The sequence below is a fragment of the Mastacembelus armatus genome, chromosome 15 (genome assembly GCF_900324485.2).
Source record: "Mastacembelus armatus chromosome 15, fMasArm1.2, whole genome shotgun sequence".
In the NCBI taxonomy this organism is placed as follows: Eukaryota; Metazoa; Chordata; class Actinopteri; order Synbranchiformes; family Mastacembelidae; genus Mastacembelus; species Mastacembelus armatus.
In genome coordinates this window covers 455,071-477,774 of record NC_046647.1, presented here as the reverse complement: position 1 = coordinate 477,774, position 22,704 = coordinate 455,071, and the positions used below count along the sequence as shown (strand labels likewise).

General features: G+C 40.4%; 1 protein-coding gene across 2 annotated transcripts in view; it reads left to right on the top strand.

Annotated features, from left to right (window-relative positions):
- Positions 1-22,704, top strand: part of ttc27 (tetratricopeptide repeat domain 27) — a 97,990-nt gene that overhangs the window by 46,194 nt on the left and 29,092 nt on the right. For both annotated transcript variants that reach the window (XM_026309100.1, XM_033325560.1), the window contains exons 8-12: positions 3,394-3,506; positions 8,966-9,032; positions 15,448-15,561; positions 18,385-18,480; positions 19,895-20,017. In XM_026309100.1, the coding sequence (XP_026164885.1) occupies positions 3,394-3,506; positions 8,966-9,032; positions 15,448-15,561; positions 18,385-18,480; positions 19,895-20,017 (513 nt within the window). The remainder of the gene's footprint in view (positions 1-3,393; positions 3,507-8,965; positions 9,033-15,447; positions 15,562-18,384; positions 18,481-19,894; positions 20,018-22,704) is intronic.

The window sequence follows — 22,704 nt, the reverse complement described above, 5'->3', positions numbered from 1 at the left end:
GTTACAAGAGTAGTTTATATACCATACGTCAAACTAATCCTGAACAGACCCCCACATTGTTTGTTCAGGTGCTATCTTCAGTCTTCTTACCATCAAAGAAACAAATTGTTGGCAGTTATTTACAACTTCCTACCCTAAAACACTAAACCAATAAAACAGACAGAACCACATACCATGAAAGGGTCAAGCAAACATTCACCCCCCACATTGGTTTAAGTTAGTGACCATTTGCTCTGTCGTAAAATCCCACACTTTTTACAGTTCGCATGCGTGTGTTTAATGATTAATCAACTCAGAGCTGGTTGAACTAACTCTGATCAGCTGGAACCGAAAAGTTACATCTGCTTTCTGGAACACACTGTTGAGCCTTCTCTGTGTCGTCAGCGCCACTCCAAAAAATACCGTCCAGACGTTGTCCACCTGATGACCCTGTAGAGTTGCACTCTCACTTCCACACAGAAAGTACTAATTTAATTAAATTCAATTCCGTTTTATTTGTATAGTGCCACATCACAATACAAATAATCTCAAGGCACTTTACAAAAACAAAAATCCCAACAAATCCCTTATGAGCAAGCACTTGGCGACAGTGGAGAGGAAAAACTCCCTTTAACGGAAGAAAAAACCTCCAGCAGAACCGGGCTCAGTTTGGGCGGCCATCTGCCTTGACCAGTTGGGGTGAGTGGATAGAGCAGAGAGAAAAGAACAGCAACAATAAACAACAAATAGACACTGCAAGTTGATGAGGCCAGTAACTGCACATCAGCGATATACAGCTCCAGGACCAGAGAGAGCCCTAGCTATACACTTTGTCAAAGAGGATGGTTTTAAGTCTAGCCTTAAAAGTACAGAGTGTCTGCCTCCTGAGCCCAGACTGGGAGCTGGTTCTGCCTCCCATTCTGCTTTTGGAAACTCTAGGAACCACAAGTAGACCTGCACTCTGAGTGGTCTATTGAGATAATATGGTATTATGATGTCATTAAGGTATGAAGGAGTTGATCATGAAGAAGAAGTGATGTGAGAAGAAGGATTTAAAATTTTATTCTGAAAATTTAGTTTTTAGGGATTGCTGTTATTTTTCTTCTGGTTAATATCACTGGTAATACTAGGATAATGAAGATAGAAAACAGTTTAGGACAATATTGTCTGCCTCCAGGTATTGACTACTTCATGTCAGTCTGTAGTGCAAACTGTTGGTTGTGCATTGTATGATAGGTTGGAGTTGAAGGATGGTGCTGCTTGTTGTGGGGCCTGATGATTTATGATGGCATGATACTCATTTTTGGGTGTGTGTGTGTTCACTTGCTGTATGTGTCTGCACTTGGGATTGGGTTAAAAAGCAGAGCACAAATTCTGAGTATGGGTCACCATACTTGTCATACTTTCACTTTAAAGCCTTCCGTAAGAATAACACACAATAACACATAACATCATGTACTGGAAACAATAACCATAGTTAAAGCTTTTGTTACTTGATATATTTCTGTAAAGCTGACTGTCCACATTATCAATGAATGTTAGACATGTGAACCATCCGTCACCATCACTATGCTTTCATGAAATTACCCACTAAAGAACAGTGCACTCAAAGGATTCAGACATGAAAGATGTCTCAGATGTAGATAGACTTTAAAGACTGTTGCTGCAAAACCATGTAGCACGTAGTCCAAGAAAGCATGCTGGATTATTTTAGCTCTTTGTTTTCATGTACACTGTGTGTCTACATATCTACAGTGGGTACGGAAAGTATTCAGACCCCTTTAAATTTTTCACTCTTTGTGTCATTGCAGCCATTTGCCAAAATCAAAAAAGTTCATTTTATTTCTCATTAATGTACACTCAGCACCCCATCTTGACAAAAAAAAAAAAAAACAGAAATGTAGAAATTTTTGCAAATTTATTAAAAAAGAAAAACTGAAATATCACATGGTCATAAGTATTCAGACCCTTTGCAGTGACACTCATATTTAACTCACATGCTGTCCATTTCTTCTGATCCTCCTTGAGATGGTTCTGCTCCTTCATTGGAGTCCAGCTGTGTTTAATTAAACTGATTGGACTTGATTAGGAAAGGCACACACCTGTCTATATAAGACCTTACAGCTCACAGTGCATGTCAGAGCAAATGAGAATCATGAGCTCGAAGGAACTGCGCAAGGAGCTCAGACACAGAATTGTGGCAAGGCACAGATCTGGCCAAGGTTACAAAAGAATTTCTGCAGCACTCAAGGTTCCCAAGAGCACAGTGGCCTCCATAATCCTCAAATGGAAAAAGTTCTGGACGACCAGAACTCTTCCTAGACCTGGCCGTCCAGCCAAACTGAGCAATCGTGGGAGAAGAGCCTTGGTGAGAGAGGTAAAGAAGAACCCAAAGATCACTGTGGCTGAGCCCCAGAGATGCAGTAGGGAGATGGGAGAAAGTTCCACAAAGTCAACTATCACTGCAGCCCTCCACCAGTCGGGACTTTATGGCAGAGTGGCCCGACGGAAGCCTCTCCTCAGTGCAAGACACATGAAAGCCCGCATAGAGTTTGCCAAAAAACACATGAAGGCCTCCCAGACTATGAGAAATAAGATTCTCTGGTCTGATGAGACCAAGATTGAACTTTTTGGCGTTAATTCTAAGCGGTATGTGTGGAGAAAACCAGGCGCTGCTCATCACCTGTCCAATACAATCCCTACAGTGAAACATGGTGGTGGGAGCATCATGTTGTGGGGGTGTTTTTCAGCTGCAGGGACAGGACGACTGGTTGCAATTGAAGGAAAGATGAATGTGGCCAAGTACAGCGATATCCTGGAAGAAAACCTCTTCCAGAGTGCTCAGGACCTCAGACTGGGCCGAAGGTTCGCCTTTCAACAGGACAATGACCCTAAGCACACAGCTAAAATAACAAAGGAGTAGCTTCGGAACAACTCTGTGACCGTTCTTGACTGACCCAGCCAGAGCCCTGACCTAAACCCAATTGAGCATCTCTGGAGAGACCTGAAAATGGTTGTCCACCAACGTTCACCATCCAACCTGACAGAACTGGAGAGGATCTGCAAGGAAGAATGGAAGAGGATCCCCAAATCCAGGTGTGAAACACTTGTTGCATCATTCCCAAGAAGACTCATGGCTGTACTAGCTCAAAAGGGTGCTTCTACTCAATACTGAGCACAGGGTCTGAATACTTATGACCATGTGATATTTCAGTTTTTCTTTTTTAATAAATTTGCAAAAATTTCTACATTTCTGTTTTTTTCTGTCAAGATGGGGTGCTGAGTGTACATTAATGAGAAATAAAATGAACTTTTTTGATTTTGGCAAATGGCTGCAATGACACAAAGAGTGAAAAATTTAAAGGGGTCTGAATACTTTCCGTACCCACTGTATATCTGTTTCCACTCTTACAGGACTACAGTCTGGATGATGACACTGTGCTGGATGAGATCAATTTAGCAGAGCCAGATCAGTATCAGCTACCTGACCTCAGTGCGGAGGAGCAGGCCGTCATCTTGGGCGTTTGGTAAGTCCACTATCTGAGCTAGCAGGAGTTTTTGTGCAGCTTTTTGTTAAATTTGTTTATTTAAGCTTGAGCACAGTTGTGTTAAAACTTGTATATGATGCTAATTTATCAGCGACCTGAACTGAAAAACTTCAGATATTATAGAAGCTTAAGGGCTGTAGAATTATCTGTACAGTGAAACCATTTCTTCCAACCCTGCACATCAATTTAGAACTAATGAACCACTTGGTTCAATCTGCATAAATATGTAAAATTCATAAATGCTTTTACCTGATGTGTCACACTGACTTTGCTAACATCTTGGAAAATAGTGGGTATGCTGTTTTATCAGCTGTTTTATCAGCTCCATGATATTTTTGAAGGGTCATGTTGCATTTTCATTGTGTGTGTGTTTGTTTTTCTTGCTATACCTTGTGACAACAGAAAGCCTGCTCTCTAGTAGCCTCACATGCAGGCAAAAGCTTTGTTTATATTTCAGTGTAGCAAGACCAGGAGTACAGTTTGGCACAGAATTAAGTTAAGGGTGAAGTGTTCATTCATTTATTCATTCTTTTATTTATAAAGCACATTTAACAACACGAGGTTGACCAAAGTGCTGTAAAATACATAAAAAGCAGATCAAAATAGCATAGACATACAAGCAACAAAACAAAATAAATTGGTATAATTTAAGACAAAGAGTTAAGAGTCTAAAGTAAGAAAGTATGTTTTGAGTTTGGATTTAAAAGATCGGAGTGTGGGCAGCATTTGAATCGATACTGGTAATGAATTCCATAGTTTAGGGCCTGCAATCGCAAAGGCACAGTCACCTCGTTGTTTTAGCCTTGACCTCTGAACAGAGAGCAATCCTAGACTTCCTGATCTAAGTGTTCTAGACGTAGTGTGATGGTGTAAGATGTCAGAGAGATACGCTGGGGCAAGACCATGTAAGACTTTAAAAACAAAAAGTAAAATTTTAAATTCAATTCCTTGACTAATGGGTAACCAATGTGGGGGAGGATAGGGTGGGCGAGATGTAGTCAAACTTTCGCATTCCAGTCAGCACCCTGGCAACAGCATTTAGAACCAGTTGAAGGCGACCCTCACAACACGACGTAGATGGAGAAAAGGACTTACTTGGGCCAAACAGTATGATTTCAGTCTTGTTTTCCTTTAGGGCTAGAGAGTTGTGAGTGAGCCAGGTTTTAACTTCATGTAGACAGGCTAATAAAGTTTTTAAGGAGCTTGCATCATATGTGTATAAGTGATTTGATACTCCATATTTCGAAAAGATGGATTTCAATGGTAACAGGTAGAGGGAAAAGAGAGTCGGTGACAGAATGGATCCTTGTGGGACGCCACAAGAGAGATGAATAGCTGAGGAGGTGTATTTGCTGAGAGAACAGGAGAACATCCTGTTAGTTAAAACCATTTTAAAACGGTGCCCTGAAAGCCTTAAAGATTTTGCAATCGAGAAATGAGAATAGAATGGTAAATCATGTCAAATGCTGACCTGGTCTAAAAGGACCAAGGCAACAGCATTCCCAGCATCTGTGGCTAGCAAGATGTCATTGTTGACCTTGAGTAGAGCAGATTCAGTGCTGTGGAATTTTTTGAAACCCAATTGAAATGAGTTGTAGACTAAATTTGAATCTAGAAAAGAGTGCAGTTGAGTAAATACAATCCTTTTCAGAATTTTGTAATGAAAGGCAGGTTGGAGATTGGTCTGAAATTTCCTGAGTTTGATATGTCAAGATTTGTTTTTTTCAGGAGCAGAGTGACAGAGGCATGTTTCAGGCAATTAGGAACTGTACCAGTCTTCAAACATAAGTTAATAAATACCAGGAAATCAGGTCCAACTACATCAGGAATTTGTTTGAGAAACTGCGATGGGATGCTGTCATAAGGACAGCAGGTAGGTTTCAAATGAGCAATAGTATTTCTGCATGTTCGAAGAGAGATGGAGCTCCAGGTAGTGGAACATCTAGGCTTATCGGAGAGAAGCAAAGGAGAAGACAATTGTGATCTAGATCTTAATATCTTCATCAATCAATAGATGGGTTTAAGATGGCATCAATAGTTGCAAATAACACTTTTGGTTTAGGGGGATTTTTTGCAATAATTTCTGAAAGGAATTTGGATTTAGCAGATTTATTAATAATAATAATAATAATAATAGATTTTCCCTGCTCAGCGACACACCTGCTGAGAAACCGACTCTGATAATTGGCGATTCCATAGTCAGAAATGTAAAGCTAGAGACACCAGCGACCATAGTCAGATGTATTCCTCGGGCCAGAGCGGGCAACATCGAGGAAAATGTAAAGCTGCTGGCTAAGGCTAATCGTAAATATGGAAAAATTGTTATTTACGTCGGCAGAAATGACACCCGATTACAACAATCGGAGGTCACTAAAGTTAATGTTGAGTCGGTGTGTAACTTCGCCAAATTAATGTCGGACTCCGTAGTTTTCTCTGGACCGCTCCCCAATCTGACCAGCAATGACATGTTTAGCCGCATGTCGTCGTTCCGTCGCTGGCTGTCTAGGTGGTGTCCAGCGAAAGATGTGGGCTTCATAAACAATTGGGCCACTTTCTGGGGAAAACCCGGTCTGATAGCGAGGGACGGCATCCATCCCATTGAATGGTGCAGCGCTCATCTCTAGAAATTTGGCCGAGTTTAGCCAACCTAAAGTTTGACAATCCAGAGTGGGGACCGGGACACAGAGACTCAGTCTAAAACGCCTCTCTGCAGTTTCCTTAGAGCTGTCACCCCCCTCAAACCACATAGAGATTGTGTCCCTCAAACATGTAAATCAGATAAATCAGTACTTAACAGAAGAGGAGTTATTCCTAAAAACCTAATAAAAATTAAGACCACTCCTCCTATCGAACAGAAAAACAGAACGGTCAGATGTGGATTATTAAATATCAGGTCTCTTTCATCTAAATCTCTGTTAGTAAATGATTTGATAACTGATCACCAAATTGACTTACTCTGTCTTACTGAAACCTGGCTACAGCAGGATGAATATGTCAGTCTGAATGAATCAACCCCCCTCAGTCATAAAAATTGTCATGTTCCTCGAAGCACAGGTCGAGGTGGAGGAGTAGCTGCAATCTTCCACTCTTCCAATCTTCCAAGTCATTTTAGTGGGAGATTTTAACATTCATGTAGATGTTGAAAATAACAGCCTCAGCATTGCATTTAATTCTATATTAGATTCAATTGGTTTCACTCAAAATGTTAATAAACTCACCCACTGTTTCAATTACACCATTGATCTTGTTCTGACCTATGGCATCGAAATTGAACATTTAATAGTTTTTCCCCATAATCCTATTTTGTCAGATCATTCTTTAATAACTTTTGAATTTAAGATGATGGATCATGCAGCATTTGGAAGAAAATTCCACTACAGCAGATGTTTATCTGACAACGCTGTTAATAAATTTAAGAAAATGATTCCATCTTTATTTACATCTATGCCAAGTACGAACACAGTGGAGGGCAGCTGCCTCAATCCCACTCCCTACCAAAATTGATCACTGTGTGAAACGCTTGATTCTGTGGCCCCTCTGAAAAAGAAGTTGGTGAATCAGAGGAGATTAGCCCCATGATATAATTTACATATTCGTATCTTAAAGCAGGCATCACGAAGGCTGGAAAGGAAGTGGAGGAATTTTTTCTAGCCTGGAAAAACAGTCTATTAACATATAAAAAAGCTCTCCATAAAGCCAGAACTCGCAAGAGAGATCATTTTTCTCCTATATTGGCTTCTCTTCATTGGCTCCCTGTAAAATCCAGAATAGAATTTAAAATCCTTCTTTTCACATACAAATCCCTTCATGATCAAGCTCCTTCATACCTTAAAGACCTCATGGTACCATATTATCCCAATAGACTACTTTGGTCTCAGAGTGCAGGTCTCCCTGTGGTTCTCAGAGTTTCCAAAAGCAGAATGGGAGAGCCTTTAGCTATCAAGCTCCTTTCCTGTGGAACCAGCTCCCAGTCTGGGTTCAGGAGGTAGACATACTCTGTACTATTAAGGCTAGACTTAAAACCTTCCTCTTTGACGAAGCATATAGTTAGGGCTGACTTCAGGTAACCCTGAACCATCCCTTAGTTATGGTGCTATAGGCCTAGACTGCCCGAGGACCATTGGTGCACTGAGCTCCCCTACCCTAACCCTCCCCTCCCTTCCCTTCCCGTCTCTTCCTCTCCTCCCCCCCTCACATGTATTTTCCACCATTGAATGTCACTAACCTTGTGCTCTCTCTCTCCCCTAGTTTGTGCTCTCTCCCTCTCTCTCTGTCCTCTCTCTCTGTACCTTCTTCTGGTGTCCCTGGTCCTGTACCTGTATATCGCTGATGTGCAGTTACTGGCCTCACCAACCTGCAGTGTCTATTTGTTGTTTATTGTTGCTGTTCTTTTCTCTCTCCTCTATCCACTCACCCCAACCGGTCAAGGCAGATGGCCGCCCAAACTGAGCCCGGTTCTGCTGGAGGTTTTTTCTTCTGTTAAAGGGAGTTTTTCCTCTCCACTGTCACCAAGTGCTTGCTTATAACGGATTTGTTGGGTTTTTTGTTTTTGTAAAGTGCCTTGAGATGATTTGTATTGTGATTTGGCACTATACAAATAAAATTGAATTGAAATTTAATTGAATTGTCGTTCTCACTCTCATCCAACATAAACACAGATTCGCACACTTTCATCTTGCCTGTTTACACTTTACATCTAGCCTCCTGACAATCTGATTTATTAACACATATAGATCTGTCAATACTTCTTCCTCTGTAAGAATGAACTGTTGAACTGTTCCCTTCTCCAGCTGCATCTTTAGGCTCCTTTGGCCTTCTGCCCACTGCTTGGCTGCTGTCCATCTTAATTGACCAGTGAGGGCTGGCTGGAGCAGTGAGTGTAAAGTGGACAAGTTGGAGGACTTTGTATTTGGCAGAAGTTTTGTGACACAATTTAACATAAAAAATTCAAGCTACAGACACATTGAGTTTTGCATCTACTCTACCTTAAATCCAAATCCTCCATTGTTGAAAGAAGTTAGCATCTTTAAGCCATAGCCTTCTTTTGTGGATTTTGAGCATTTAAATTTAACAGGCTATGTCAGCATTGAGTACATCAAAGCTTACTCTATTTTATCTTTATGCAATTTTTAGGCTGTGTGCCTTTATTCAATCTGTTTTTTGTTTTTGTTTTTTTTTTTGTTATTTTTTGGTCAGAACTCTAACGTCCTAAACTGCCACATGTGTAGATTTAGTTGAAAGTAGAGCTGCATATGTACTAGAATATCAGAACATTTGTGTGACAGTCAAATCATGCAAGTTCCACAAAAAAATCTTTGTGTGCGACTTATAGTCTGGAAACTATGGTAATTATTTTTGTGCAAGAATTCAAAAAGATGAGTCATTTATTCTTTTCATAATGTATATACTGTGTTTTGACTAACTCTGTTGTCTTACAGCACTGACTTCCAGAAGAATAACCCTGTACATAAACTGACTGAAGAGGAACTTCTAGCCTTCACATCAGTAAGTAATTGAATTCTGCATTTCTTATTGCATTTCCATTGCTTTTTATACACTCAGTTTAATACAGTAGTACTGGATGAGTGGGTTGTTTCTGTCTGTAAAAGTTAGACAACAGTACTTGATAAAACAGATTTCAGTTCATTTACAGTTCCATCTTTTGCCTTTAACCCAGCAGCCACATTTACCGTTGTCATTTTTGCTGGTGCTTAAAGTAATGCATTTTTATTTCACAACCCTGCAATAAATCCTCCCTCTTGAAGGTGATAATTTTTAGTTTTTGTTGAAACAGTTTTAGAGAGGCCTTTTATTTAAGCCCTTTTGAAACATGTTATACGTAACATTGTCGACTCCATCCATCTGTTAAAGTGATGGCATGCATCTTCCTCATGACTTCTCACGTGATGTGACGTTTATGGGAATAGGTGTAGAGAGTGCTAGCCTGATGTCTGGAATGCACATTGATTTCATCACTTAACATTATCAGAGAGTGAATTCTGCTACCTGTTTTACAATATTCAACACTGCGTCTATGAAGTTACTGTATCTCTTCTGCAACCCTTTCATTATTTTAACAGCATTCAGTTCACACTTGAAAGCACTCTTACTGTTTATGCTTTAGTGAGACTGCTGTTGTGACTTTTACATTAAGGTGACCAAAATGCCTTTTTAGACATGAGGCTGACATGGTTAAACTATGCAAATAAAACTGAATTGAATTGAATTGAATTAATGAAAGCCTTTGAACAAAGAAAAAACAAAAAAGTTAATTAAAACCTCTCTGTCTTTTGTAAAGGGGGTAGGATCTCTAGGATCTGCAAAGTTGCATTAGTTTTTGCTGCACTGGGTAAACTAAGCATGTGTGTAATTTATTTGTAACATTTTCCTTTATCAGCAATGATAAGTGAGTAGTTGTACAATACCAGGGTGATGGCTTCCATTGATAGTTATTCATCAGCAAGCTGAAGAATACATCCAAGCACAAACCAGTGTGTAGAACTAATGAACTGACTCATCTGAAGAAGTGCAGGAAAGCTGAGCAACTGGAGAAAATCCAAAACCACAAATCCATAGTGACAAGCCCAATTACCAGCTCACTGTTTTTTATGAAAGCAGCTTCCCAACAAACTGAAAACTGCTTGTCAGGTGGTTTTTCACTGCCAGTGAAACATTAGCTATGAGAGACCACGTACCTGCTATCACTGCTCATTGTTTTTCACTGGGGGTAGTTCCCTGTGAAATAAGTGTTCTCTTCAAGCTGCAGCTGTCCTGATAATCAGCTCTCCATTGAGTATTTCTCCACCTAAATAAATCATGATAATAGTATCTGGAGGAGGTGGTGTCTTTAGAGCTGAACTGAACTTTAAATTCCCCTCAGTTTGGATAAATATAAACTATAGGGAAAGAAAGTCATTTGTCTGGAAATTTGTGGAAAGGGTAACTAAGCTCCATCCTTCTGAATGTATATTTCTGGCATTGATTGACTGACAGCAGTGAGCTAGCATTGCAAGGAGACCCTATTGACTGGTCCATAGTGATTTTAAACGACTCCTGACATCTTTCAATTTATGTTAGTTAGTGGATGGACCTAAATAACTTTTTGTACACATCTTGGATCTTAGAATTTCTCATGGCCTCTCTATCTCTCTTACTGCCATCTCAGATCACTTCCCCATTTTTTTGAATTTCCAGTTTCATTACCAACAGCCATCAAGTCTCCTCCTTCACCATGTCATCATCGCATCCTCACCTCCTCAACAGCTGATGAGTTCGCTGCTTCCTCTATGGACTCTAAACTGTTTGCCCTCGACGGACTTGTTTCTCCTGTATTCCCTGATAGCCTTCTTTCTTCCTTGTACTCCATGTGTTCTGGGATCTTAGACTCTATTGCCCCTTATAAGCACAGATCCTCCAAGCCAAGAGCAGATCCATGGATAAATGATGCCGCTCTTGCCCTTAGGCAATGTTGTAGACAGGCAGAGCAGAGATGGAAGAATGGAAAATTATTGTCCGGCCAACAGAAGCTTTTCTATAATGATCGAGTACTTGTCCTCCTCTACTACTTCTCTTTCTTGCAGGGTGCCACAACGCTGTATTCTCAGGCTTGTCCTGTTTTCACTCTATATGTTGCCTCTTGGGTCAGTTATAGCCAGGCACAATCTAGCCTTTCATTGCTACACAGATGATCTGCAAATTTACTTCCCTATGAGCCCAAAAATAACTAAGGCAGTTGGCCAGCTAATTGATGACATTAAACTCTAGTCAGTGTGCAACTTCCTTCACTTAAATGAAGTACGTTATGTTTGGAGAGTCTCTAATTACAGATTCTCGTGCACTGACTTCAAAGCTCAGACCAACTGTCAAAAAAGTTGGAGTGACTTTAGCTAGTAGTTTTAAAATTGATAAACAGATTGACAGTATGGTTAAAGCAAGCTTTTTTCAGTTATGTCTTTTGGCCAAGGTTAAACAGTTTTTGAGCCACTCTGATCTTGAGAAAGCTATTCACGCTTTTATTAGTTCAAAAATAGATTATTGCAATGCACTTTATGTTGGTGTCTCACACTCGTCCCTCAGCTGTCTCCAGCTGGTGCAGAATGCTGCGGCCCATCTTTTAACCAACACACGCAGACGTGAGGACATCACCCCAATTCTGCAGTCGCTGCATTGGCTTCCAGTTTCATTCAGAGTAGATCTTAAATTGTTTGTTTTTATCGCTCTCAATGGCGTTACCCCACCTTATTTAACTGAGATGCTGGCTCATCAGTCAAACAGGGCACTGAGGTCAACAAATTGACTTTCGCTGGAAGTCCTAAGGTCAACGTACAAACAGTGGGGCGACCAGGCTTTCTCTGTTGCTGGGCCCAGACTCTAGAACTAGCTTCCATCTGCGCTCCATCACGACCTGGGCCTTTTCAAATCTAGGCTTAGAACTTATTTATTCAGACTGGTTTTTAAAACCTAGTAATGTTATGGCATTTTTATGTATTTTAGTGTTTATTATTTTACTTATTCTGAATAAGACAAAAAACTTAATGAATAAAAAAAAAGCATTTGCCAAAACTGACCTACCAAAGCTGCCCGTGATTAAGATATCTTAAGTGTTAAGAACTGTGTGACTGCATAGTTACGGACACTCCTGTGAATGCTTTTTTTCCTGCTTGATGCTGAAGTTTTGGCTGGTAGACTGCTTGTCTCTGCATTAAGAATGTTTTTTTGTTTGTTTTTTTAACTACTGATTTAAACATTTAGGCTGTTTCCAGATAATGCTTTTATATACGTTTGTAGATTTTTGTTAAATTGCTGGAAAAATAATATGGTACAGTACTTTACTTCCACTCAATACCCATATATACAGTACATGCATATGTACTTAAATACCTGCAGTGTACTTTTGTGACCTGAAAGGTGGCCTACCCCTAAAATTTATTTGCCTGGAAGGCGTTTGATCCTGACCCAGTATGTACCGAAGTTCCACAGCACTTTGTCTGGCCCTGAGAGTTTGCCTTGGGTGACCCTAGCTCTTGACAGCATAGCTCCCAGGATCATTTGGACATTCAAACTCCTCCACCACAATAAGGTGGTAACTCTTATAGTTCTTAGTAGCTTTAATAAGAGGGTCAGTGTTTATTTGGAACAAGGGGGAGAGAGCGTTAGGTGTGGTTTTCTTCCCCCATGCTGTCTGTGAAGAATCCCTTTTTTCTGGTGAAGGTTCTTAGTGTGTTATTGGGGTACCTGCAGCCGTTGAGGTGCCACACAACACATTGAAAATACTGTACCGTGTGTTTGTGTATGTAGACATACCTCCATCCTTTTTTCCTTTCTCCTTTTCTCATTTGTTGGTCGGATGCTTGCTTGTATTACTTACCATAGCTTTTCCACATTTAAATTTAAAGGGAAAAAATGACAGGTATGTAAGTAAATGGACACACATTAAAAAATGCACATGTTGCAGTGGAACTCACCTCAGAACAACTGTGTTTTGAAAGAAAAATGTTTTCTGTCAGAAAATTATATCTTATTTTAATTCTTATGGCCTGGAGTCTGATCAACAAGCCCAACATGCTAGTGTAAGCATTTTCTTATTAGCTAATGTTGCTGTCCAAGTGAAATGTTGGACATCCGGTATTGGATGTATTTTTTTTCTTCTCACTTTCTCAGACGTTTGACTGCTGTTACCACCTATCCACTCGTCCAGCTGTGAGCTGAGTTAGAACAGTGAGCTGGCAACAGATGCTGTCTTGTGAGTGTGTGGGTTACAAAAGCTACTGCAGGCAACTGCTAGTTCTGTGAGCAGGCATCTTCCCAGCCTACATGTAGATCCAGGAATCTGCAGGCTGGTTAGATGGTTGTCACATGTCTGGCTATATTCATCAATACCGACTTTGCTGTCTTCCTCAAGGACCAGATGACGGTAGTGCTGACATGCTTTTAGTTAAACACACAATGACATGTTTTTGGTTTTTTTTAGTTTTGTTTGAAGGGTTTTTGAAGGCTTCTCACCCCATATGGCAGAAGGCATGTTAAATTCACCTTCAGAAGGCATTATTTATACTTGTACATATGTACAAAAATGAATAAGATTTTGTCACTTAAGGGAAAACCCAATGGCCCAAAAGTTATACATTCTATCCATATCTTGTTATAGAGAAGGGGTTAAGAGTGTTTGAATAAAGGAAGTTACAGTGGGTACGGAAAGTATTCAGACCCCTTTAAATTTTTCACTCTTTGTATCATTGCAGCCATTTGCCAAAATCAAAAAAGTTCATTTTATTTCTCATTAATGTACACTCAGCACCCCATCTTGACAGAAAAAACAGAAATGTAGAAATTTTTGCAAATTTATTAAAAAAGAAAAACTGAAATATCACATGGTCATAAGTATTCAGACCCTGTGCTCAGTATTGAGTAGAAGCACCCTTTTGAGCTAGTACAGCAATAAGTCTTCTTGGGAATGATGCAACAAGTTTTTCACACCTGGATTTGGGGATCCTCTGCCATTCTTCCTTGCAGATCCTCTCCAGTTCTGTCAGGTTGGATGATGAACGTTGATGGACAGCCTTTTTCAGGGCTCTCCAGAGATGGTCAATTGGGTTTAGGTCAGGGATCTGGCTGGGCCAGTCAAGAACGGTCACAGAGTTGTTCCAAAGCCACTCCTTTATTTTAGCTGTGTATCATGGTCCTGTTGAAAGGTGAACCTTCGGCCCAGTCTGAGGTCCTGAGCACTCTGGAAGAGGTTTTCTTCGAGGATATCTCTGTACTTGGCTGCATTCATCTTTTCTTCAGTTGCAACCAGTCGTACTGTCCCTGCAGCTGAAAAACACCCCCACAACATGATGCTCCCACCACCATGTTTCACTGTAGGGATTGTATTGGGCAGGTGATGAGCAGTGCCTGGTTTTCTCCACCCATACCGCTTAGAATTAACGCCAAAAAGTTCAATCTTGGTCTCTTCAGACCAGAGAATCTTATTTCTCATAGTCTGGGAGTCCTTCATGTGTTTTTTGGCAAACTATGCAGGCTTTCATGTGTCTTGCACTGAGGAGAGGCTTCCGTAGGGCCACTCTGCCATAAAGCCCCGACTGGTGGATGGCTGCAGTGATAGTTGACTTTGTGGAACTTTCTCCCATCTCCCTACTGCATCTCTGGGGCTGAGCCACAGTGATCTTTGGGTTCTTCTTTACCTCACCAAGGCTCTTCTCCCACTATTGCTCAGTTTGGCTGGACGGGCAGGTCTAGGAAGTGTTCTGGTCGTCCCAAACTTTTTCCATTTGAGGATTATGGAGGCCACTGTGCTCTTAGGAACCTTGAGTGCTGCAGAAATTCTTTTGTAACCTTGGCCAAATCTGTGCCTTGCCACAATTCTGTCTCTGAGGGCTTGGGCAGGTCTACTTGTGGTTCCCAGAGTTTCCAAAAGCAGAATGGGAGGCAGAGCCTTTAGCTATCAAGCTCCTTTCCTGTGGAACCAGCTCCCAGTCTAAGTTCAGGAGACAGACACTCTCTATACTTTAAAGGCTAGACTTAAAACCTTCCTCTTTGACAAAGCTTATAGTTAGGGCTGACTTCAGGTAACCCTGAACCATCCCTTAGTTGTGGTGCTATAGGCCTAGACTGCCCGAGGACCATTGGTGCACTGAGCTCCCCTACCCTAACCCCCCCCCACATGTATATTCCACCATTGAATGCCACTAACCTTGTGCTCTCTCTCTCCCCTAGTTTGTGCTCTCTCCCTTTGAATTGTAATCATACTTGTAGAATTATAGGTTTGGACGAGGTCTTTGGCCTGATTTTGCCAGAGCAATTCATTACTGCAATTGGACAAACTGTGGACCCAAAGTCTGGTTTTTTTAGACATCCTAAATAACTTCATATGCACTAAAAATTTTTCTTTTTCTGCTCCCTCCCCCATGTTTTTCTGCAGTGTTTACTGTCACAGCCCAAATTCTGGGCTGTAGAAGTTGCAGCACTTTGCCTCAGGGCTAAACTGGAAAAAGGAAGCTCCCGGTGTGTAGAGAGAGCTATGATGCAGACCCAGGTAATGACTGACATAGATGGTTGTATTATTTGTATTATTCTATCTCCATGTGCATAACAATCATAGATGTCATATATTCTTAAAAACTGAACATAAAAGGATGTCCACTAATGACTAAAAAGTGTATTTAGCTTCCAGAGCCAAGACCAATTTCAGAAAGTAATTTTGTACATTTACTCAAGTAATGTACTTAAGTAGCTATATATAAAAATTTAAAGTGATGTATACATATTATTTTCATTCTAATGCGTTTTCACTTGAGTGAAATTTAACTCTTTTTTTTTTTTTTTTTCTAAATTCAACATCATGGTATTGCTACTTTAATTTAAGCAACAAATGCTGAATACTTTTTCCTTAACTGCTAAACCAGTCTGAGTTTAATAAAATCTGTCTGTGTTTCTAATAGATGACTATTCTCAGACTCTTCAAATTAATGCATAAAGACAGCATTTATTTTTAAACTGTACTCAGTATTCCACATTTGAATAGTCTTAGGCCTAGGGTGGCTGAAACACTACTATTCCATTGTCTTTCACATTTTTCATAGATGTCAGGACTTCTAAGGCTCTGCACTTACACTTACTTTTGAATTACCACATTTAGGACAGTATTTTTATTTGATAACATTGGTACCTCCATTTTCTTAAAACAGTAAACCTACAGTATGCATATGGCAAAAATAGACAGTGTTGAAGAATTAATAGCTGAAGTCCTCACTGACTAAAGGTACTCAGCTGTCGGACCAGTAGGTTGTGGTGAGGATGTGCAGTGCTCTCCATACTTTTCAACAGCTTGTGCAGCATACTCCTCTCTACAACCAGCCCCAGCGGCTCCAGAGAAGTCCCCAGCACGTAGCCAGCCTTCCTGATCAGTTTGTTCAAGTTGCTCACTGTAAAGAACATTGCACAGGCCACAGCAGATTGGTAAATGGTCTGCAACATCTTACTACACACATTAAAGGATCTGAGCTTCCTCAGCAAGTACAGTCTGCTCTGTCCCTTCCTGTAGACAGCCACTGTGTTACACTTCCAGTCAAGCCTGTTGTCATAGTACCTATTGCTCTCCACCTTATCTCCCAGAATGGAAATGGACTTTGGGCCATCTTTAGTCTTGGCCACATTCATAAGTAGGTAGTTGTTCCCACAGCCCTGCATAAAGCAGTCCACCAAGCCTGTGTACTCCACCTACTCTCCACCCTTGACAGAGCCCGGAACATGATTCTTACCATTCTATCTGCTATGTCCCATTAAGAGAGAGCTTATTGAAGAAGGTTGGTGATGGCATTGTTGGCTCCAGCCTGGGGGCTGTAGGCAAACTGCAGCAAGGCTTGGGAGATCATCTGGGGTCTGAGTCTCTCCAGGACTTTTATTATATGTCTCATGTGAGGCTGACTGGTCTATAGTCATTGAGGACAGATGCAGAGGACTTCTTGGCCACTGGTAGAAGGCAGGGTATCTTCCACAGCACTGGAACATTTTCCTGATGTAGGTTGATGTTAAACAGGTAAGGTAGAATCCCACGCAGCTGTTAGCACAGGCCATCAGGATTCAGGATCTGCAGCCATGTTCCGGTCCAGTCTCTCCAGCTGCCTTTCAGCTGACTGCTAGAAACAGAGAGGACTGGGGGTGTAGAGGAAGCCTCTATGTTGCTGGGTGTGGTGGAACAACTGGGGGGAGGTGATGGTGCTGTTTTGGAGGCCATGGTGGTGGTTTGGGGGTGTGGATAAGAACAGCTATGGTCCATTTTTGGCCCTAGCATTGCAAAGCTTTGATTTATCTTTGATGTCCTACATATCCCCAATTGGCAGGATCATCCCTGGTTTTGGTGTTCACTTTCATTGTTGCACCAACGGCATAGTTATTTATTCCAGTTAAGATAGACACTTCTTTCACCTACACTTAAACTGCACTTGAAAACTGTTTGTTTGCAGTACCTTTATGGATGTTATGGAACAACCAAAATTTCAAAAAAAACACATTTCTGAAGATTTGCCCTCGTCACTTAAATTCTCATTGCAACCAAATTTCTTTCTGTAATCACCAGATTACACGAACTACAGCTGTAAAGAACCTTTGTAATCCTTCTGATCAATCTCCTTGCATTCACATTGCCAATTTTAAATCATTCAGAAGTAAACCTGATATTCTTTTTCTTTTTTTTTGATAGCCAGTGACACCCCCAGAATTAGCTAGTAATTGTTGTGGCAAAAACCATTGGATGAGCAATAAAGAGAGTGCAGACAGATTGTCTTTTCCCAGAATATATTTCTTGCAAGAAAGGAGCAAACCAGAATAGAACACAATCGATCAGTCTTCCCCAGTTGTTCCCCTGTTGCTCAGCTCCTATTAGGCTGAGGCCACTACTTATACAGACATGCAAAGTAAATGCAAATAATCATTCACATAATCAGATAAATAAGTCTGTACTTGCCTATTGTCCCTAAGTGATTTCCTAATAAGGCTACAGTATCTCACAGAAGTGAGTACACCCCTCACATTTTTGTAAATAGTTTATTATATCTTTTCATGTGACATTTTCACTTAGAGGTGTACTCACTTTTGTTGCCAGCGGTTTAGACATTAATGGCTGTGTGTCGAGTTATTTTGAGGGGACAGCAAATTTACACTGTTATACAAGCTGTACACTCACTGCTTTACATTATAGCAAAATGTCATTTATTCAGTGTTGTCACATGAAAAGATATGATAAACTATTTACAAAAATGTGAGGGGTGTACTCACTTCTGTGAGATACTGTATATTCTAAAACTCTATATTCTCATTCGACAGTTAACCTTGAAGCAGTAATTGGTTTCTTTTGCAGGCTATAGTAGACCATTTTGAAGACAAGAACTGTGCTGTCACAGAGCGGCTCAAAATCTTCTACTGCTGCCAAGTCCCACCAAGATGGGTTGTTCAGGTAACATCTTTTTTTATTTCAAAATTCTGTTACATATTTGTGTTCATTATGGTAAACCAAGAGACAATGCGCAGAATGGCCAAGAATTGATTAACTCTTCCCTGAATTTATTACCTGTTTTGTCTCGTGTGGAAAAAATAACCCTCTAAAGCCTTCAGATACAACGTATGTGACGGTTGTGCTTTTACTGTATTGATAAACTGCTTTTTGCTTTATGCACAATGCATCAGTATGTGGGGAAATCTAAAGCTTGACAGACCTGCTGTAATTAGATAATGGTTTCTAAACTTTGATTGGATAGTCTCTGTTGGGTTATTTCCACTCTCACTATGACTCGCACTGTTTTTAGGACAACTCTACAGGTGCTTTTAACACAGAAGATGCCAATACAGCCCAGGACAGTGATAAGGATAAAATGGAAAGAGTAGTAGTAGAATATGCAGTCACAGAAAATTTTTGATTTGTCCAGAATATTGAAGGAGGAGTAGTGTATGAGAGGGAGAGATCAGTTGGAGAGGAGACATCACACAGGCAGCATATAATATAATATAATAACTGATAACAGCAATAAAGCTGGAATTGAGGAGCCGTTATTGAAGCCTGGGGACTTTAAAGTGGGTTGACGCAGAGGATTGCAGCAGAAGCTGTGATGCATTTTCTCCACACAGTAGAACCATGGTCTGTATTAACAAAGCACTGACGGGCTTTTTATGACTAGGGCTGGGATGTGGTCTTTCTGTGTGTATGTTGTACATTGTTCTCATGAGAAACTATTTCATTTTTACGCCTTTGGAGTGAGGACATTTTCATTCTTTACATACTGTTGGTTTTGCATGTCAGACCAATAACACAATACACAGTGTATTTTACATTACTGCTGACCATTTTCTAAAGCATGCTGTAAATTATACAGTTGCTGTCCTACTTCTCACGCAGCCTGTGGTTTTCAGTCATTTCAAAGTGCTTTCAAAAACAGCTTTCAAATATGCAATAGCTGGCCATCTAAATAAACACCTTTGTTGTTATTTTCAGCCTTTCTAGTTCCAAGGACAATAATGTTTGTTGACTGGTCCAGGCTGAAATATCTAAAAAAATATATATATATTGAAATGGATTCCTACAAAGTTTTCTTGAGGGGTTTGTGGTCCAGAGGATGAAATTTAGTGATTTTGATGATGCCCTGAATTTTGTCTCACACTATCAGGTCAGTCTTTGAATGTATCCCAGTGTTTACATGTACTTCCGTAATCAGCTTATAGTCTTGCTTTATACACTAAGCTGATTTCATAACTGTTATGCCGATGATATGTATTGTTTTCTTTTGTCCATAATTTATGCACTCAGTGTGACACTACCAACTACTATGTATACATAAATGAATGCACCCAGTAGTGTTGTGTCTCTCCCTCTGCAGAAACAGCTGGCCAGTCTACTAACAGACCTTGGCTGCATCAGTTCAGCGCTGCTCATTTATGAAAAGCTGGAGCTCTGGGAGGATGTAGTTATCTGCCATGAGAGACTGGGCCAACATGGCAAGGTATATCACACACATACACACATGAATGTTGGTCTTTCTGTATTTATGAAGACACTCACTGCAATCCCTAGCCCTTACACTAAACCTCAACCTAAACCTAATTCTCTCCTTACACCTTAACCCAAGTCTTAACTCTCAAACATCATTAAGGTTGGTGAGAACCAGAGAAAAAGTCTTTGTGAAGCCGACGCTTTTTGTGGCATCTTCTCCCAATAACGCCGAAACAAACTTAAATTACTCCGTCAGTTTTGATTGTACAGATAACAGCAATATGTAATTCGAATCTGTAAAGGGTCTAGTTTTAGTTGTATACCCTCATAATAATAACAAAATGCTGTCCTTTTGTTAAATAAAGAAAGCAGACAGTGTTCGCTCTCTGTCATCTCTGTCTCTGTCATGACGCGTAAATAAAACAACCAGAACCTCAGCGAATACTTCTCTTATAATAATTAGAAATATATGGCTAGAAAGCTTGAAGTGTCTTCTTTTAAATGAAACAATTCAAGTTGAAAACAAATCATTCCTTTTTGTTTAATCCGTATGAACATAAGGAGCGGTGCTTTTTCTCCTGTCTCACCTCATAATGTGATCCCGGCTTGCACTGAGTGCACTGTTCATATGGAAATAGTCTGAGGTGAGCCACATAATTATGTACACGCCTCCAAGAAATGACATAAACCGTTAAACTGCATCATAGAATTTACTCACTTTTTCTGTGCATTTGGATGATGGCACGCTACGCGGGTGAAGAAGCGTATGTTCCAGACAGAGACGAGGAGTTTGCTTTGTCCTCAGAGGAAAAACACTACTCAAATGACGAACATTTGGATCTGCATTGGATTGTATTATATTGCACTAATTCGCTCTCAGCCACATTGACTGAAAAGCTCATTGTGCGGGTCTTTGTCTTCTCAAGCAAACACTTTAGACTACAAGATGCATTTCTTAAAAGTCTTGTGAACCAATGTTCTGTATGTGTTTCATGGTCTTATTTCAGTGACTAAAAATTTTTAGTTTTTCACTAACCACGCATAAATGCTGTTTTCTCAAAAACACAATCATGTATAAACATGCTGCTCACATTTTACTGTAGCCCAGTTTGTGCTGATTACAGTGTTATCCAACTTTAGCCATTAATATGTTTAAAAGCAACTGAAAAAAGCACAAATGTCAAGGCATGTCAAAACTTGTCCAGGACCCCAAAACCCCCTTAGACCCCAGAGGGTTAACCACATTTATGGAAAGCTAATTTAAAAATCATCACATCATACTGCGATCTAAGGAAATTCAAGAACAGATGAGGAAGTCAAGGCAAGTTTATTTGTATATCACAATTCATAAACAGAGTAATTCAAGGTGCTTTACAGAAATAAGTTAAAGTTAAAAGTACATATGAAAAAATTTAAATAAAACAATAAAATATAGATTTTAAATAGAATAAAAGATTTGCTTACAAATTAAATTAGAAAAGAATCAGTGCAGATAAAACACTTTCAGTTATCATATACAGAACTAAAAAGAAAGGTTTTTAGCTTAGACCAGTTTCAATGAAGTACCTCCTGTCTTCAAACCAAATAAGGGCAGTACCAGACATGCATATCCAGTCCTCTGACCTTTGAAACAGGATCACATGGTCCACTGTGTCAAATGCAGCACTCAGATCGTTAGTAAGTAAGTAGTAAATCTTACAGTAGTAAGACAGAGACTCTGCCAGCATCAATGTTGAATGTCATTTGTCACCTTGATAAGTGCAGTTTCAGTGCTGTGATGGGGCCTAAAACCCGGCTGAAAATCATCAAAGCAGCTGTTTAGTAGGAGAAAGTCTCGCCAAAAAGTTCAATCTTGGTCTCATCAGACCAGAGAATCTTATTTCTCATAGTCTGGGAGGCCTTCATGTGTTTTTTGGCAAACTCTATGCGGGCTTTCATGTGTCTTGCACTGAGGAGAGGCTTCCGTCGGGCCACTCTGCCATAAAGCCCCGACTGGTGGATGGCTGCAGTGATAGTTGACTTTGTGGAACTTTCTGCCATCTCCCTACTGCATCTCTGGAGCTCAGCCACAGTGATCTTTGGGTTCTTCTTTACCTCTCTCACCAAGGCTCTTCTCCCACTATTGCTCAGTTTGGCTGGACGGGCAGGTCTAGGAAGAGTTCTGGTCGTCCAGAACTTTTTCTATTTGAGGATTATGGAGGCCACTGTGCTCTTAGGAACCTTGAGTGCTGCAGAAATTCTTTTGTAACCTTGACCAGATCTGTGCCTTGCCACAATTCTGTCTCTGAGCTCCTTGGGCAGTTCCTTCGACCTCATGATTCTCATTTGCTCTGACATGCACTGTGAGCTGTAAGGTCTTATATAGACAGGTGTGTGCCTTTCCTAATCAAGTCCAATCAGTTTAATTAAACACAGCTGGACTCCAATGAAGGAGCAGAACCATCTCAAGGAGGATCAGAAGAAATGGACAGCATGTGAGTTAAATATGAGTGTCACTGCAAAGGGTCTGAATACTTATGACCATGAGATATACTCAGTATTGAGTAGAAGCACCCTTTTGAGCTAGTACAGCCATGAGTCTTCTTGGGAATGATGCAACAAGTTTTTCACACCCGGATTTGGGGATCCTCTGCCATTCTTCCTTGCAGATCCTCTCCAGTTCTGTCAGGTTGGATGATGAACGTTGATGGACAGCCT